The 16,879-nt window shown below is 32.8% G+C and overlaps 1 protein-coding gene across 1 annotated transcript in view; it reads left to right on the forward strand.

Moving 5' to 3' along the window:
* The window catches only part of LOC117106084 (signal-induced proliferation-associated 1-like protein 1), a 69,972-nt gene that overhangs the window by 36,747 nt on the left and 16,346 nt on the right, over window positions 1-16,879 (forward strand). Inside the window, exons 10-23 of the mRNA XM_033247422.1 lie at window positions 769-875; window positions 1,030-1,259; window positions 3,264-3,305; window positions 5,874-6,019; window positions 6,583-6,694; window positions 7,025-7,162; window positions 7,450-7,565; window positions 9,074-9,195; window positions 9,756-10,163; window positions 10,469-10,557; window positions 10,819-11,438; window positions 12,218-12,488; window positions 15,946-16,126; window positions 16,388-16,414. Coding sequence (XP_033103313.1) covers window positions 769-875; window positions 1,030-1,259; window positions 3,264-3,305; window positions 5,874-6,019; window positions 6,583-6,694; window positions 7,025-7,162; window positions 7,450-7,565; window positions 9,074-9,195; window positions 9,756-10,163; window positions 10,469-10,557; window positions 10,819-11,438; window positions 12,218-12,488; window positions 15,946-16,126; window positions 16,388-16,414 — 2,609 coding nt within the window. The remainder of the gene's footprint in view (window positions 1-768; window positions 876-1,029; window positions 1,260-3,263; window positions 3,306-5,873; window positions 6,020-6,582; window positions 6,695-7,024; window positions 7,163-7,449; window positions 7,566-9,073; window positions 9,196-9,755; window positions 10,164-10,468; window positions 10,558-10,818; window positions 11,439-12,217; window positions 12,489-15,945; window positions 16,127-16,387; window positions 16,415-16,879) is intronic.

The raw sequence follows: 16,879 nt of genomic DNA on the forward strand, positions 1-16,879 counted from the left end.
ATTCAGTGATATCTAATCTATTTTTTTGTATTTTTAAAGAAAAGAAATTCATACAATTACATTTGTTACAGATAAAATATGAAATTGTTTAATTAATGCTATTGATGAAATGTTGATGAAGATGTATTATACATATTTAGTCATGTTTCAGATATACAGATAGAATGATTGAATGCACAGCTTACAACTTGTTCAAACAAATCATAATATTTTAAGTGTCATAACATCCTATCATATAGTCAAATTGATCTAGGTAATTAGCTTCGTTTTGGAATGTTAACTGCAACGCTCATTGTAATTTGTCTTTGTGGTATAGTGTTTCAAATCCAGTACAGATTTGCCATGCTGACAGGCATATATCCTTATTAACAGGTTATATTTAAAGTTCCTCGGGCAACATTCAAGTCACCATTGACTTTGTATGCACTCTAGATCATCGCTAATTAGCTGTTTTTGCATACAACCAATCTCACAGTTAATTAGGATTTTGATTGTATACCGCATGCTGCAGGCAATGGTGAATAGTATGCAATTCACCTCATCTCAAGTTACTTAAGTATCATGACCTAATGTAAAAGGTCATGATAAAATTTATACATAAGTATTTAGATCAATATTAAATAATGAAAGTTTCATTATTTAATTAATTTTTATTCTAATCCTCGGTATGATTTCAGAAACAAAGTTTATTTGTATTTTTGTTAATCTCTAAATTATTCTTTTACTGTATAAATTTGTTTTGCTAATCTATAGATAATTTTTTTTTAGTGTTGCTGTTTCAAGGTCTAAAGGCGTTTCATCTTTTGGACCTTATTTCTCGGCAAATATGAAATTTAAAAAATCTGGTTCATTTGCTGAATTCCTACTCGCCAAGGGTAAGTAGCCTGACGCCTTCTCAGTTTGAATTTTTTTTTTTATGACAAAATGATGGTGATTAGCAGTTTCCTTGACTCTGTAGAATTTATTTCTCTACAAGTAATCAATTTTTGAAACATGATTTTATCGAAATGATGATCATTTAACTTCCAGTAATCAATGGTGAAAATGCTGTTCATAAGTCAGAAAAATTTGTTTCCATGGCAACTCGAACAAGATTAGAGTACTTGAAAGATTTGGTAAAGGACAATGTGACGCAAACGACCATTGATTCAAGCAGCAAGCTTGGAAAGTTTGCCATCTTTGATCGCAAGAAAGAAAAGGTCACACCAAAAACTCCACCAGATATGTCATTGAAGGGTGCCCTCATGTGGTATGTCCAGGTAAGGAAATTCTCATTGTCATGAACTGGTTATTCATGTACGTTTTATGTCTGTTAACGGCAGTGGCGGACCGTAGGGTAAATTGCAGGGTATGCTAGGTATTGGCATATCCAGGATGTACAAGGGGCCTCATGTCCTCCACCTACCCCTGAAAAAAAATACTCGCCCATCCCCCAGTCGCACAACCACCCACAAATCATATTCAAGTAATTAAAAATCACCTCATATCACCTTATTTTGCGAGTTATCCCTTCATAATCACCAATCCCCCACTTTACCTTCGTAACACCATCAGCTCCCTTCCATTTCAAGGCATGCCACTGATGCTAGGGCCTGCTAGTGATAGGAAAAGTTTGTAAGCCTACTACTACAAAGAATCAGATTGCGTTCTTTAGTCAAAATACAATGCATGTTATTTTTAATACCGGCATGGTTGTCTTCTCTTCAAAAGAATTATTATTCCTGTATTTTAACAAATTTCAATTCAAATAATAAAAATTCAAAGTTTCTTCTATACTGGTCATATGTATGTAAATATATTTAAACTTTAATCGATTCAGATTAGGCTTTATAGATAGAATACCCGATCGGCAGTGGAGGTCCCGATTTGTGAGAAGAGAATGCGCACATAGTCTTGGAACCACTGCTTCCATTCCAGTGTTAAATTGGCTATTCTGACGCTACCTCACAGTTGTCACAATAGCGAATTTAAGCGTTGTAGGGTATGCTCTGACTTCCATTGACTCACTGAATAAGTGATTGACTGATATCGAAGACCAGTCATGCGGAAATTCTAAGTGCGATGTGATAGGCCCGACTGTGATTTATCCTAGGTACCAAAGTAGGCCAAACATTAAACAAAAAACTTTGCTATTCCAATGAATTGCATTCCACTCGAAAAATTAGGGTGTATATAGAAGATCCTGACCAAGAAATGGGCTAAATAAAACGGAGAAACTTTACTACTATATTTTTTTAATTTGTTTTAGCCAGGGTATGCACTGCATACCTGGCTTGCCTTGACGGTCCGCCACTGGTTAATGATCTGATGGAAATATCCACTGTACTTATAACATTAGCAAATCAAAATTTACTGCATACACAAAATGAATTCTGATATTTCACAGCCACATTTTGCATGACATAAAGTACATCTTTTGAATCATTTTTCAAACATTCCCTTCCATTGAATTTTTTTCTAGCTATTTATTTAAGGTTATATATTTTCTAATAATTGTCTAATGTATTTAGTATAGGATTGTAATTAAGATGATATAAAGAGAAATGATTATTATACGAATATTGATTTCAAAATAAAGTACCTCATATAAGGTGCTAATTAATGTACATCTTGTTGCTTGTCAGTGGCCATCCAGGTTGTTGATCATTCCTTCAGCTGTTTATATAATAAATCAGCTGACTATCCAAATCAGGTGACCATCCAAATCAGCTGCCATTCCATTTGTGTGTGTTTGTGTGTGTGAAACATTTGTAAAATGTTTAAATATTAAACTGTAGTTTAAGTTGCAATCAATATGCTGTAGTTATTCACGGTGGCTTATATATAGGCACCACTACCAAGTAGGCCTCGTTCATGAGATGGCCAAATGTCATTAATAAATTATGGACAAATAAATACAAATAGAGTAGAACACTTTCTTTTGGGGCACCCCTATTCAGGGGACATCCATATTGGGGGACACCACTATTAAGGGGACATGCTTATTGCGGAGACACATTTTTGCAGCCACAAAATGAGATAAAGTATATCTTTTAATACTACGACCAACCCCTATTAAACGGACACCCCTTTTAAGGGGACACTATTTGGTCCCGAAGGTGTCCCTTAATAGTGGTTCTATTGTAATAATCATTTTTTGATGTTTATGTCTATTTATATAAGACGTCAACAACTTGGTGTGTTAATATACTACAGAATAAAAATGCTGTGTTGTGTGTTGCCATCTGTTGATATTTTTTTCCTCTGACTTTCCGTCCATGCAGGCAGATCAGTGGTCACCACTAGCTGGTGGAGAGTGTGATCAGGTGATTACGACATAGAATCATTTACGAGTTTAGTATATCACTCCATAGCCAATCACTGCATTGTCTTAATGAATGCTATCAATTTCATTGTACAGTATACCAGTGTTTGCTTTGCATGAAAATGTTGATTGTTAACATTTTTAATACTTATGGTTTTAATTGGATTTTTGGAATTTCTCACCGGATATGTTGTTATGTTTTATTATGTTGAATGATGCTTCAGGAATCTTGAATTTCACAAGCCTATTACTGATTTTGGGAGTTCACTTTTTATTATTACTTATTTAACATAAAAGCTGAGAAGTTACCACTCTTTGAAACTGACACTTGATATTATTTTTTCACAAAGTGCATGTTATTTTTTTTTTCAACTAAGGTAATGGGTGATATTTATCATCATATTTTCATTGGTTTCAAACAATGACTTAATTCCAATTAATGGAATGGATATTATAAACTAAATGCTTACAATTTTCTGAACTTATTTCATAATAACCTGTTCATTATTATTTAATTTTTGATGTTTCGTTACCAGACAATAAACTAAAACTGGTGGAAAACGAATGAATGAAGTTTTAAAATTTTCTGGTTTATAACAAGCAAAGTTAATTTCTGTTTGCTGCCCTCAACTAACTGATGACAACTTCATTTCTGTATACTACTATGTATTATAGTAATATATCCTAATTTTTGAACTCTTTATTCAAGTACAGTGTTTTTAATGTAACATTTTTGTTTTTTTATTCTAGTTTTCTTTTGTGTGTTATTTATACATACCAGAAATAATAACAGAGAATGCCCAATCATGAAATTTACTATGTATGATGATAATAGGTAGTTGATATCACATGGTTAATATTATGTCTATGTTGTCTTGATGTAGGTATTCTGTAGTGTATTTGAATTGTGAGTAGATATATTGCCATGGTACAGGTACTACTGTAGTTTGTGGTAAATAGGTATCACTGGTGCATGTTCATCCATCATTCTGCCTAATATTTGTTAAGCTCTATCCACAGTATCAAGAATTATGTGATAAATAAACATTTTTTTTTTTATAAAACTTGAAAGTAGATAAAGTTCTAGCAAAAGAAGTTCGTTTTTATTCGGCCAAAAAATGATCATTACAATATTTTACCATCATTTCCTTTTTTGCAATCATCATAGATTGAAAACAATCATCAAATTAATTTATATAACATTTGTTTTTAAAAATGTATTTTTTTTACCACATGTATATTTTTCGTGACATTTAAAAAGTATTAAAATCTCCGTCAGGTTTTTGTCTTTGCAAACAAAATCAGTCAAATGAAACTATCTGTATTGGATTTGTAGGAAAGGCGAAGTCAAAAACACATTAATTTTATTAGGTACCACAAAGCCCTACTAAACATACACGTACAATTGTCAGTCGCCTCAAGTTTTTATATGTAATTTTAATCAATCAAAATAATCTAGGAGCTTACCCTTTCTGTGGTTTTCTAATTTTTTTTATCACATGGAATGATCATCTTTTGATCACAATTTATATGACTGAACCAAACTTCAGTGACTAAATAGAAAATGTTAAAGAAATTAGTCCAATTTATCATAGCCACTTTTTATGGGACATGGGCAAGGTGGACTATATCATAGAATTATTGATTTAATCGTCTTTCTATCCAGATAAGCTTATATCGTTAGATCATATCGAAATGTTTCACTATTCTTTTCATATGAATTCATAATCAGGCTTCCTCTTTGTCTTTTCATTTGAACTCCACAGATCAATATATTTACCTCCCCATTCTAAGTATACACAGTAAGCCATATCAACAATACTATTCCAAAAACCGAAAGGTCCACTGATTAATCTCAGTTAAGAAAGTGTAATACATACTCCAAGTATTGAAATACATGCCATCGTGTTGGGATTCAATATTTCGACATTAATTATGTCATCATCAGGAATTATGTCATCATCAGGAATTATGTCATCATCAGGAATTATGTCGTCATCATTCCTGATGATGACATAATTAATGTCGAAATATTGAATCCCAACACGATGGCGTGTATTTCAATACTTGGAGTATGTATTATACTTTACAATACTATTCATTATTGCTTTTTCTTAATCTCAGTTAAGAAAGTGTAATACATACTCCAAGTATTGAAATACATGCCATCGTGTTGGGATTCAATATTTCGACATTAATTATGTCATCATCAGGAATTATGTCATCATCAGGAATTATGTCATCATCAGGAATTATGTCGTCATCATTCCTGATGATGACATAATTAATGTCGAAATATTGAATCCCAACACGATGGCGTGTATTTCAATACTTGGAGTATGTATTATACTTTACAATACTATTCATTATTGCTTTTTCATTCACTTTTTCTACAATAAAATCAAGGCCATAATTTCAGACACATCAAACTGGGAGATAAGCATGAAGCTGGTTTGTATCATATTCAGTGCCTGTTAATAACAACATGGCTTGGCAACCGTTCCTTGATTTGTCCACCTACAAGCAATATCTGTGAATTTTCAAATATTTCTAAATTTTTTTTTGTCAGGTTGGTGATTTCAGTTTGGCAGAACCAGTTGATAGTATTTTAGGCATCTCGACAGAGCTTTTTACTTTGATGGATTACTCAAGCAAACTGCCTATTTTCTGCATTCCTTCTATGGCTATCATAGGTTGGACTGTTAATGAAAACTGGTAGGTTACTATGGAAACTTGTAAGGTTACCAAAGCATAATTTTGAACGGTGAAAATAGAATAAAGTAATAAAATTAACAGTTACACAATTAACAAACTACTTAAATTGAAAAATTGATTTATTATAGGCCATTTGCTTCCCTATAGCACCCTCATATAAAAAATTATACCATCTGTAGTAATTGATTGATATTATGTGGTTATCCCAAATTAATTTTCTCATCCTTATTTGGAAACTTAAACGTGACAATATGTTACACAGCACGTTCTAAAGAAAGTTTTAGCGTCACCTGCTACAATATGTCCATATAAAGGCTCATTCGTGCAGGATAATAGCTTAAGCATGTAATGTCAGTGTAAGAAGAATACATTGCAGGGGCCTGTAGCATTGAACTGTGTGCACAATCACATGGTACGGCTTATATTCTGCTCTTTTATGTGCTCACAGTTTGGGAACCTGGAAATCTGTATATCATTTAGCATTTGTCCTATGTAAAATTATGTCATGTAAAAATTGGGTATTAGTAATTAGGTTTATAAAATGCCTGTTCTCCTTATTTTAGTTTAAAGGTGTATTTTAATGAAGGAGACTGCGTTGTCGTCCATCTTGTGGAAGGTGGAGATGGAATCACAGAAGTTGTCGCTAGGCTTAATATGGTTTCTAAAGGTGCTAAGGTAAGTCTGAAAATCTGTGAAATATTAAGTTGTAATAATATAACTCTCTAAAAAAATTGTATTAGTTTTGAGATTGAGCAATAAGAACATTTGTTTTATTTTTTATGTGTTTTGCAAACTTCATCCATGACAGTACACTTTAGGCCATTTTTGATGAGTAATAAGTGTCAACTAATGTTTTGTACAATGAATTGAAATGGAGTTATATTTTCTTGTTATGTTGTATTTCTGAAGACAAAATAATTTATATATGTTTATATATTAACCCACAATTTTTATTTGAGATTTGTTGGCTTGATTTTTCTGTATTTTATACTTTTATTTCTACAGTCAAGTGAAGTAACATTACGAAGGAATGGTCTAGGCCAGTTAGGATTCCATGTGCACTACCAAGGAGTAGTGGCAGAAGTAGACCAGTACGGCTTTGCTTGGCAAGCTGGACTCAGGAAAAACAGCAGACTTGTGGAGGTAATTGACCTCAATTCAATTTGAATCATTGGTTTTGCAAGCTAACTCATTGAGTGCAATTGACAGAAATGTGATTAAGCAAAATTTTCTTTTAATCCAAGTATATTGTGCAACTTCTGCCATGTTTTCCTGTACAATGTTTTGATATATTCTCATGTATTAACAAGAAGTAAATTGTGGTACACATCATTTTTGCTAAATTTCAGATTTTTGTGACAGTCCACATTAATAAAGTAATTTCAGTAAAGATTGAGTCAATTTTATTGAACATTTGTCCATTTTTACAGATATGTAAAGTTGCCGTTTGCACCTTGACCCATGACCAGATGATCGACCTTTTGAGGACCTCGGCAACCGTAAAGGTTGTGGTGATACCTCCACATGACGATGGAAGCACTAGGAAGTAAGTATTGTGCCCTTTAACTCCAATTATAGTTATCATCATTATTCTGACATTAATTGCTTGATGACCTGCACAGAATCTTGGCTTTGGCTTAGACTACCCTTAAACTCAATACACTTTTCTCAAATGCATCTGTACTTCGCATCAACCACTCAGCTTTGTTTTTTATTGATTGTTTTGTGTGTTTAATCATCTATAATTATAATTGTTTTAATTATTGCCGAAACATCGACAGTCAACCAGTGATTTTACCTTAAAAACCATATTCTTACACACTGTGTACCGAAAGTTTAATTATTTTGTTATTGATACTCTCCATGCAAAATATTTTTAGCCTTATTTTGGTCTTTGCGTTCACTGATTTTAATTTTCATAGTGTTAGTTTAATCTTCTATCACTGGTGTTTATTTTTTCATGTATATGACCATTTTTTTGTTTTATACTTAACCAATGTTTGTCTATTCATCTTTTTTCCTTCTGGTGTAAAAATTTTAAACACTAAAGTATATAATGTGTATAAAATATTGCATATGTTATGCATTGATAAGTTTTTTTGCTGTTTTCTTTATATACTTACCTTAATATAAAAAACGATATTTTTTATATTATTATAAGCAGAGTAACTTTTTAAATGTTTATAATAACATTATAATAAAATAATAATACAATGTACATACATTGTTCATACGTACCTAAATACAAATAGATAAATAGTAACAAAATTGCTTGAATGGGAACATGTACTAAATGGTACCAAGCATAGCTCATCAACGAAAAGCTCCTTTATGTCAGCGGTATGAAAAAAGTATATATAGCAGCCCATGAAATTTGGAAAAAATTAGGTCGGCAAAAATTTGCCGACCTTAATTTCTCCGTTGAGGTTGGCAGCCTCTGCAATTTTTTACTACCTAGGCCTATACAGTATAAACTACGATTTTTACGAACGCTCGACCTTACATCGTCATCTACAGATTGTGATTTTGTTAATTTCTCTATTAAATCAATATATTGCTGGTGAAAGAATGGTCGTATTTGTATTAATTTAATTGTGTAGTATAATACATAAGTTTTACATAAGAAAATCGCCGAATAAATTTTGTTTTAGCGTTCGTTTTATCGTTGTCTTTGGCATGGGAAATATCACTTTCGTAAAAGCTACCATCATATCATCACAGGCTACTTCAAAACTGCCCATGAATGTCCATGCGCATGCCCAGAATGATCTATCAGGGATTTTCCACACATATGTACAGTACTTGTCAGCTTAAGCTTGTCAGCAAAGATTGTATAGTGCGGCGTAAGCAAAGATCGTATACGCGGCCCTCCAAAAATGTTTCTCGGCCCAAATTTGAATCGTGGACCATACTTTGCGGAACGTTGATTTAAAAAATTTTTCTATATTGATTAACATGTTTTTGTTGTCATGACTTACATTTGCTTCTTTCTTGTAAGTTTGCTATGTTTTCAGTTTAATGCTTAACGTTAAATTGTATTTATTGGCTTTATAGAGGTCAGATGTCATCAGAGTATGTGCCATCTGAGAGTAGAGTTCCGAGAAGTGTAGGTCGCAGGGAGTCCATAGGCAAACGGTCTCATTCTGTTGGGGGTGGATCTAGAAGCAAAGACAAAGGTATATTATATTGCATCATTCTTCTACTTGACCTTTGTACATACTTATATTTGAAGTTCAACAGGTTAGTGGTGGCAGGATTTTCTCACAACGATTAACAACCCCACTCCCAAAGCCTCATAAAGAGAATCGGTTTATAAATCATCATCCCTCCTGTAATTGGCAAGTTACTTGCTGTTAGATGTGGATGAAATTTAAGAAAATAAAACCCAGTTATTTGTTATCTTTTAACATCATTTCTTACAATTAAATGCAGAACATTATATTGTTAATAGGCTATGAAACCATAGTGGAAAATTTAAGGTAATTATATGAAGAAAAATGTAGGTCTCCCTTAAATAGACCCCCAATTTAAGATCCCTTTTCTACAGCCTTTTGATACTTACCTGTCTTTGAACTTCATGATAATTACTTTTGTAATAAAAGATGGAAGTTTCTAAAAAAAATAACTTTGATTGATTGATTAACTGTAAACTACTTGTCCCAAAATGAAATAGATGAAATCATGTAAATTATTATTAATGTTTCATTTCACTGCTGCTTTAAAAATTATATTTTAGATTATAGTTCTCAAAGAGTTCATGCCAGGACTACAACTTCTCCAGCTGTTAACTCCAATGGCCCCTCGCGTGGCACACAATGGCAGAGACTACCAACCGAGTACTCTCCGGCTGATGATCAGGCACCTCAAGGGAAGGTTGCGGGTGACTATGAGCATTTAGACCATGCAAGGACCGGCCTTATAATTGATGAAGAAGCAAAGCATCTTCGTCAGGTCTCCTTAGAACTTCAGCGCAATCAACATGGTTCTGATAGCTCCGGACTGGGCAGTTTAGAGAGGATGTCGCGAGAGGAAGTCAGTAGAAATTTAATGGAGCATCGGGGCAGTAGAGAAAACAGACCGTACAGACAAGCAGATGTATCAAATCATAGACGTAGAATATCTAAAGAAGATTCTGAAATGGAAGGTTAGTTAATATAATTTTTTGATACAGGTCTCTCTCTTTGGTGTGTAATTAGAATAATAATTAGTTAATCTGGGACCACAGTAAATTGGCTTTTAATTTGAGGTTATCTTTAATTAGAGGGGGTCTTTAATTAGAAGGAGACCTGTATTAATATTTTTCTTCCACTGTCATTCTGTCAACAAACACTTCCTTCTGTCAAATTGTAGGATTTGCAACCTCTGCTAAACACATTTATGCCAATCTACAATGTGTATTTTACATTATATTGCTCTTATCAATCTTTAATATAACTATGTTTTTTGCAGTTTTAACACCAACAAATTTCAATCAGAATAGGGGTGAATCACCATACAGTAACACTAAGAAGTACAGAACAGTTAATGCAGCAGTTCAGGTAAGAAGGAGGAGTTAAATTATCATGCCATATGTGTGACTACTTCTTTTGTATAATTATATATAACATACAAAGAGAAGGTCACATTTGCTGATCCTGGAATGTATTGCAAAATGTCAAGATGTGAAACAAAATAATTAAGGAGTTCTAAAAATTGATTTACCATACTCGTGCATGAAAATATTCTGACATGTTATCATTGTCGATAGGTATGTACTATTCTTAATTTGAATTATAAATATTTTCCATGTTTAATTTCAGGGCAGTAGAGATACTTTAATGAATGCAAATGAAGAGAAATGGTATGATGTAGATGACACTAATGATGATGGTTACCATGCTGATTCAGGTTACCATGACAGCACCAGGGCTGTTTCTAAAGATAGCCTAGTTGATCCAGGTTATGGTAGTGGTCCACCAATGCTGCCAGATCCACAAGGATTCCACGGAGACTACAAAGATCTTGATCACATAAATTATGGACCTCCAGAAAGGTACAGCCCGGGTCAAAGTCCATCATATCGGAGGACTGAGAAAGATTTTACATTTGACATTAGTGTTCCACGTTCAAACACTTACGATGCATTACACATTCCAAGCAATTCAAATCTTAGCGATCATTCAACTCAATCTAGTGGGTCAGGCCATCGAGATCTCAGTGGAAGTCTTCGGGTATCCAGACCAGGGCAACAATCACCATCACAAAGCCCAGTAATTACAAGACATCATGCAACAACTGTACGCCCCCGCAGCCCTGATCACAGAAATAGTCCAATGCGTGGAACGAGGGAGTATAGTTCACAGCGTTTAAGAGGAAATACCACCAACCACTCGTCAAGTAGCAGCTTAAGTGATGCTAATAGTCCAAGGCAGGCCAGAAGGTAGAGTAGCAAGAATGAATTAGTTGGTTCTTTCACATTTACATTATTGATTAAAAATACTCTAAAACCGATTGTAATTGATCGGTTATAATTAGTTTGCATCATACTACAGAAATGTTTTAATGATAAGCGTCACATGTTCTTTCATTAAAATGATAAATATCACTTTCTAATTGATATTTCTTCTCGTACATTTACTGCTTAGTCATTCGTTTGTGATACTTCACAAGCACCTCCGACTGTTTGTAACTAATTAACTCAACATAGTGAAAAAACTGATAAATCACTTTCACCGTATGATTTTAATTGGAAGCAGCTTCTAGTAGATAGAAGATTATGTTCTTTTTATACTCTGATCATATCCTTTTATTTATATAGAAAAGTTTGTATAAATGACAGTGACAAATCAACCATGGAGATCTTTACCCTGTTCAATTTAATCTGCTACTCTCCTTTTTTTCAGCTGGAGGGTTGAAATAGCAAAGTTTCAATAGCACACCATTTTTCAAATGAGAGGTTTAAGCTGTTGGTCCCATGTGGCAATATGGCTCATGTGCACCTTAGAGAAAGTGATTAAAAAAAGCAAGAAATTCTGGTGTACTGCCCAGTTCACTACCAGAAGGATCCCTGGTATGGACTTTTGTGGGTTAACCTTGGTGTATATCACATCAAAGAAATCAAATTCTAACAGGACCATTACTCCCATTAAAATATTAAAACAATAACAATAGTAGTTTTTCATTTTATTTACTAATCATTAATTATTGTCATTATAACAGGAAAATTCTTGATCCTAAGCAATCATCAAATGAGTCGTTGTCCAGTCGTCTCAGGCCAGGTGTTACCAAACCAACCAAACCAGCGTCTTCGTTACAAGAGGACTTACGGCGCCTACTTAGCACAAATGATCTGGATAGCGAGGTAGAGAATGAGAGTGAATGGTCCTCCTTTTGCTCTTCTAACTCTCGATCACCTGCACCTCCCCGGCCACCAATCCGCACATGCTCATTTCAATTCCGCCAAACGCTTGTTGCCTACTCACCTGCATTGGTAATTAACCTGTCATTTTGCATGCAAGCAAGCTATTGAATGAAAAGCTCTGAAGATTTTCATGCTTTATATGCAAAAAAAAAAAAAAAAACCAACCTATAAATGCTAACACAGCCAGTCCGTGATATTTTTTATGCTTAAAAATGAAACTGCTATGGGAAAAAAATGTTAGTGAATGTGGCCCCTTGTTGATTGAAAATTAGTTGATAAGGCTGTTGCATGTATAGTGCTAATTGAAAATGCATGTTGTGTCTTTAAATTGACATCCTGTCCTTGCACAGGTACACATTATCACACAGTTTGTTGATGTGCAGTCTTAAATCTGCCTGACGTATTTGGTTTAAACATCACAGGATTTCCTGGCAATGTCTTACCCTTTCGTTGAAAGGTGCAATCCCAAAAACAACTGTGATTTCAAGGAGGTCAGGTATACTTTATTGCACCATGGGAAATTTGATTATGGAACTGTTAGCAATAGCAAGGTGCACCAAATAACGCATTGAATGGCAACAAGATAAAAGATTGTAATCATTCCAATTAGTGACAATTAAAAGTTTCACATTTCTGCACCACTTTAAAAGGAAGGTCATAAAGGGTTCAAGTATTGGACCAAATTTCAGGATCATAGTTTGTAATGTTTTTGGCACTAGTGATACAGTCATCCCAGAGCTTTTCATTGTTATCATTGTTACTTTTGTTGTGAACTAATCAATTTTCATTGAAATGCCAGCGGTGGTGCTACATCTATTGGTTCAAGTATGTGGTTGTCTTACTGAAATGATAAACATATGATAAAATGAAGAAGAAAAGGAAAGTGCAGCTTACCAGGGCAGATGTGAACTGTTTTATTTTTGACCCTTTACTATTGTTGGGTATTTGATTTCACTCTGGGTTCAACTACAAACTTACTATGTATTCCTTGGGATTTAAAATTTCATTATTACATTTCTTTGGTTCAATTTTATATTTTTGAACAAATTTAACTCATACCTAACCATTCATTATTAATCCTTATTTACTACTTCGATCTTGGTATAAAAATACCTCATTATTCTTACTAATTTTATTGTCATTGATGCAATTTTATTGTTAGTGGAAAAAGAAACACTATTGAATAAACTAAGCCGGAAGAATTTTTAGTTAACAAAAGGAAATTGAATTTCATACATTTGTAACAATAGATTAAAATTAATTTGTATTAAAACAATTAGGAAAATGATGGGAAAAATGTCAGATGTGGATACTGAGTGAACAAAAATCACTGCTTCAGTGGGCCCCTTTTTACAACCCCATTAATAAATAATAAACTATATCATATTTTAGATAGATATAAATATATGTTTGTTTTACAAATTAATTTATTAATTATTAATACCAGTCTGTTCCCAGTTGTAAGTATAAGAATTATATAAATTATCAAAATTAAGATACAAACTGTGTTGTTAATTTGGTAATTGTGACTTTATGGAAATACGGATGAGAGAGATTACAGATCTATTTGTTTAATAGGTCAGACATATTTTCCCACGCAAATCATTTATTTTAAGTAGTTTTGTCTAAAAAGAAACTGCGATTGACATTATTCACAGCAGGCATTTCAAAAATATACATAAAAACTGATTGACTAATACACTTGGATTAGTCTGCTTATGAAATAATTTGTGGCACTACTCTTGTGTTAATCCAACATTATAGGAACTACTGCTACAAGTGATATTACTCATTTACTAAATTTACTAAAATATATATCTGAACTGTATGCCTATAAAATACAAATCTTGATAACCAAACTAGCATGTAGTATGTATATAGGATTCATAATAACAGTTAATCCAGGCTTTACAAGCACTTCTATTTGTAGGCCCAATATAATAAAAAAGTATTCAGAGGTTAGCTCTTTTAATTCGCATTTATGTACTGTACCAACTTCAGTTCATATCGCTTCACAATACACAACTAAACATTCTCAGTTTGCTAACCAGGTTACAGTATATGTGTATGTCTTTGTCTAGATTATACCTCCTGGCATGCTGAATTTTTTGGGTAGTTCACAAAGAATCAAAAATAATTTTTTAGAAATAATTATAAAATTCACTTAGCCAATTGCTCTTGGCAGTTGCACAAGCCTGTCATTCTAAAAGTAATGAACTGCTATTAATAGACGCCAAGTTTATATCATCTCCACGTCAATGAATGGGGGACACATTTACAGTTCTAGGTAAATATCACAAAAATACATGAAGACTGCGAAGTGAAACAAAACCACAAGGGTTAGTTGTCCTCATACGGAGACAAACCTTTCATTATTGATTGCAATATATAGTAAAATCATGAGTCAGAAGTTAATACTGATTAGCAAAGTTATAATTATCCTTTTAATTAATATTTTTCTAAAGTTTAAATAATAAGTTGGTAATATTAACTTTATGTGACAGTTGTAAATGATAATAATAGCACCATCTACTTTATGATAAGGTTCTGGTGACAATATTTGTGTGTCAAATTTGTATAAAATTATCAGGGTATTGATTTTCCATTATAATTAGGCCATCAAATGTTAGATAATTGTTCAATTTTTATTTTGGTTTTCTTTTAAAAAATGACCAGATATTTGCTCAAGTTATATTTTTCTATTAATAATTATTAAATTGAATACATTTCTGAGATTTGCTAAAACATTAACAAAAAAGTTTGACATAACATGCATGCCATTATGTATGTTTCAGTTTAACATTTAATTATCACTTATCTTAAACTAATAATTTCCTACAAGCATATAATTCAATCTTGGAAAGAATTAACATTTTTCAACTTTCGTTCATCGTAATCTTTCATTAATTTCATTTTACTAACTGAAAATTCTAAAAATAGCTTTGGCATAGACTTTCTCATTAACTTGTATTAAACTATTCACTTGGTGAATTTTGGTGTGATATGAATCACACTTAATTCATATTCATTTAAAACCTGTGTTATTAGTGTTGATTGCATTAGTTCTTGTGAACTGCTATTGCTGAGTGGTTTCGTTTCCCACTTATCCATAAGGAAGAATAGCATATATGGAAATCATGTAATTATATGATAAATGATGAAATAAGGAAGAAACAATTAGGATAATATAATGCAATATTTAACTATTTTTTAGGAAGATAGGGAAAACAAAAAAGTACACATCAAAATAATGATTAATAAAGAATTACTAAATTTCTGGTAAAATATTAAATTAAATTATTTCAATTTTAGTCTTTTCATTTCCTTACAAAACAGAAGATTAATAATGCCTGTCTATTTATAAATTGTTTATTTTTTGTAGGCAAAAGTTAACAGTTTCAGCTTTATTGTTTACCCTTTAAATTGATTGAAATTGATTTATGCAAATGTTGTGATTTTCACAGTTGTCATAATGTTTTGATACGAAATGTTCTGTCCAACACTTGATTATTGTGGTTTTTATTAGCACACATCACAGGCCCTTGCAACTTACCCAGGCAAATCAAACAACTCAACATGGTCCAGCCTACAGCGTACACTATCCGATGAAAGTATTGCAGCAGGAGGTGGGCCATACAAGAAGTTGGGAGACCATGAACCATCAAATGAGTCAATGTTCAACACAGCTTTCCCGGCCCTAGTTCGAGGTAGGGCACATGTTGTGATTCATGTCAAAGTGAATGCATGCTTTTGGAAAGAAAATTTAACTGTTACACATTGTAAATAAATTGGAGTTGTTAAGTTGCTCACCATATTAGAGGAATTAGTATAAAAATCATTGCAGGGATGAAAGTTAGAATTCATTGTTAGAATAGAAAATAATACCAATATTTTTGTGTCTTGCACATAGATGCATGCTTCACACATATTTTAACAACCATTGTCTTTTTTTTTTGTTACCAACTAAGTGCGTCGACTTCAAAGAGAAAAACAGAGTATGTATCTGTGATGTTGGTCATAGTTTGTTACAGATGTTTTGTTTGATTTCATGCATTTTTCCTCATTTTTTCCATTGCATTATTAGTTTTCAAAATTTTGCTCTGCTGGTTTTTTTTTTTTTTTTTTTTTTTTTTTTTGAGCACACTGCAACATCATTCTTCATAAAAGCTTGCACATATACATTTAATTTATTACTCAACAAAGTTTCATAGGCAATATAGTACTCTCACTATATTAAGCTAATATATATATATATGTGGACACAACATACATTATTACATTCACTCATGTATTTTCTAGAACAAATTCATTAATGGCAGGCTCCAGGGAAAAGATGTTTATTATGTTGTACAAATGAGTTTTGTAAGACACTGAAGGACTCTGAACTGGAAGGAAAATAATGTCATTCGTACAACTTATCTAATATTTTTTGCTCCGGAGCCTGGCTTTAAAATACACAG

Source organism: Anneissia japonica, unplaced genomic scaffold (assembly GCF_011630105.1).
Source record: "Anneissia japonica isolate Jap-2015-1 unplaced genomic scaffold, ASM1163010v1 scaffold287879_len466271_cov187, whole genome shotgun sequence".
NCBI lineage: Eukaryota > Metazoa > Echinodermata > Crinoidea > Comatulida > Comatulidae > Anneissia > Anneissia japonica.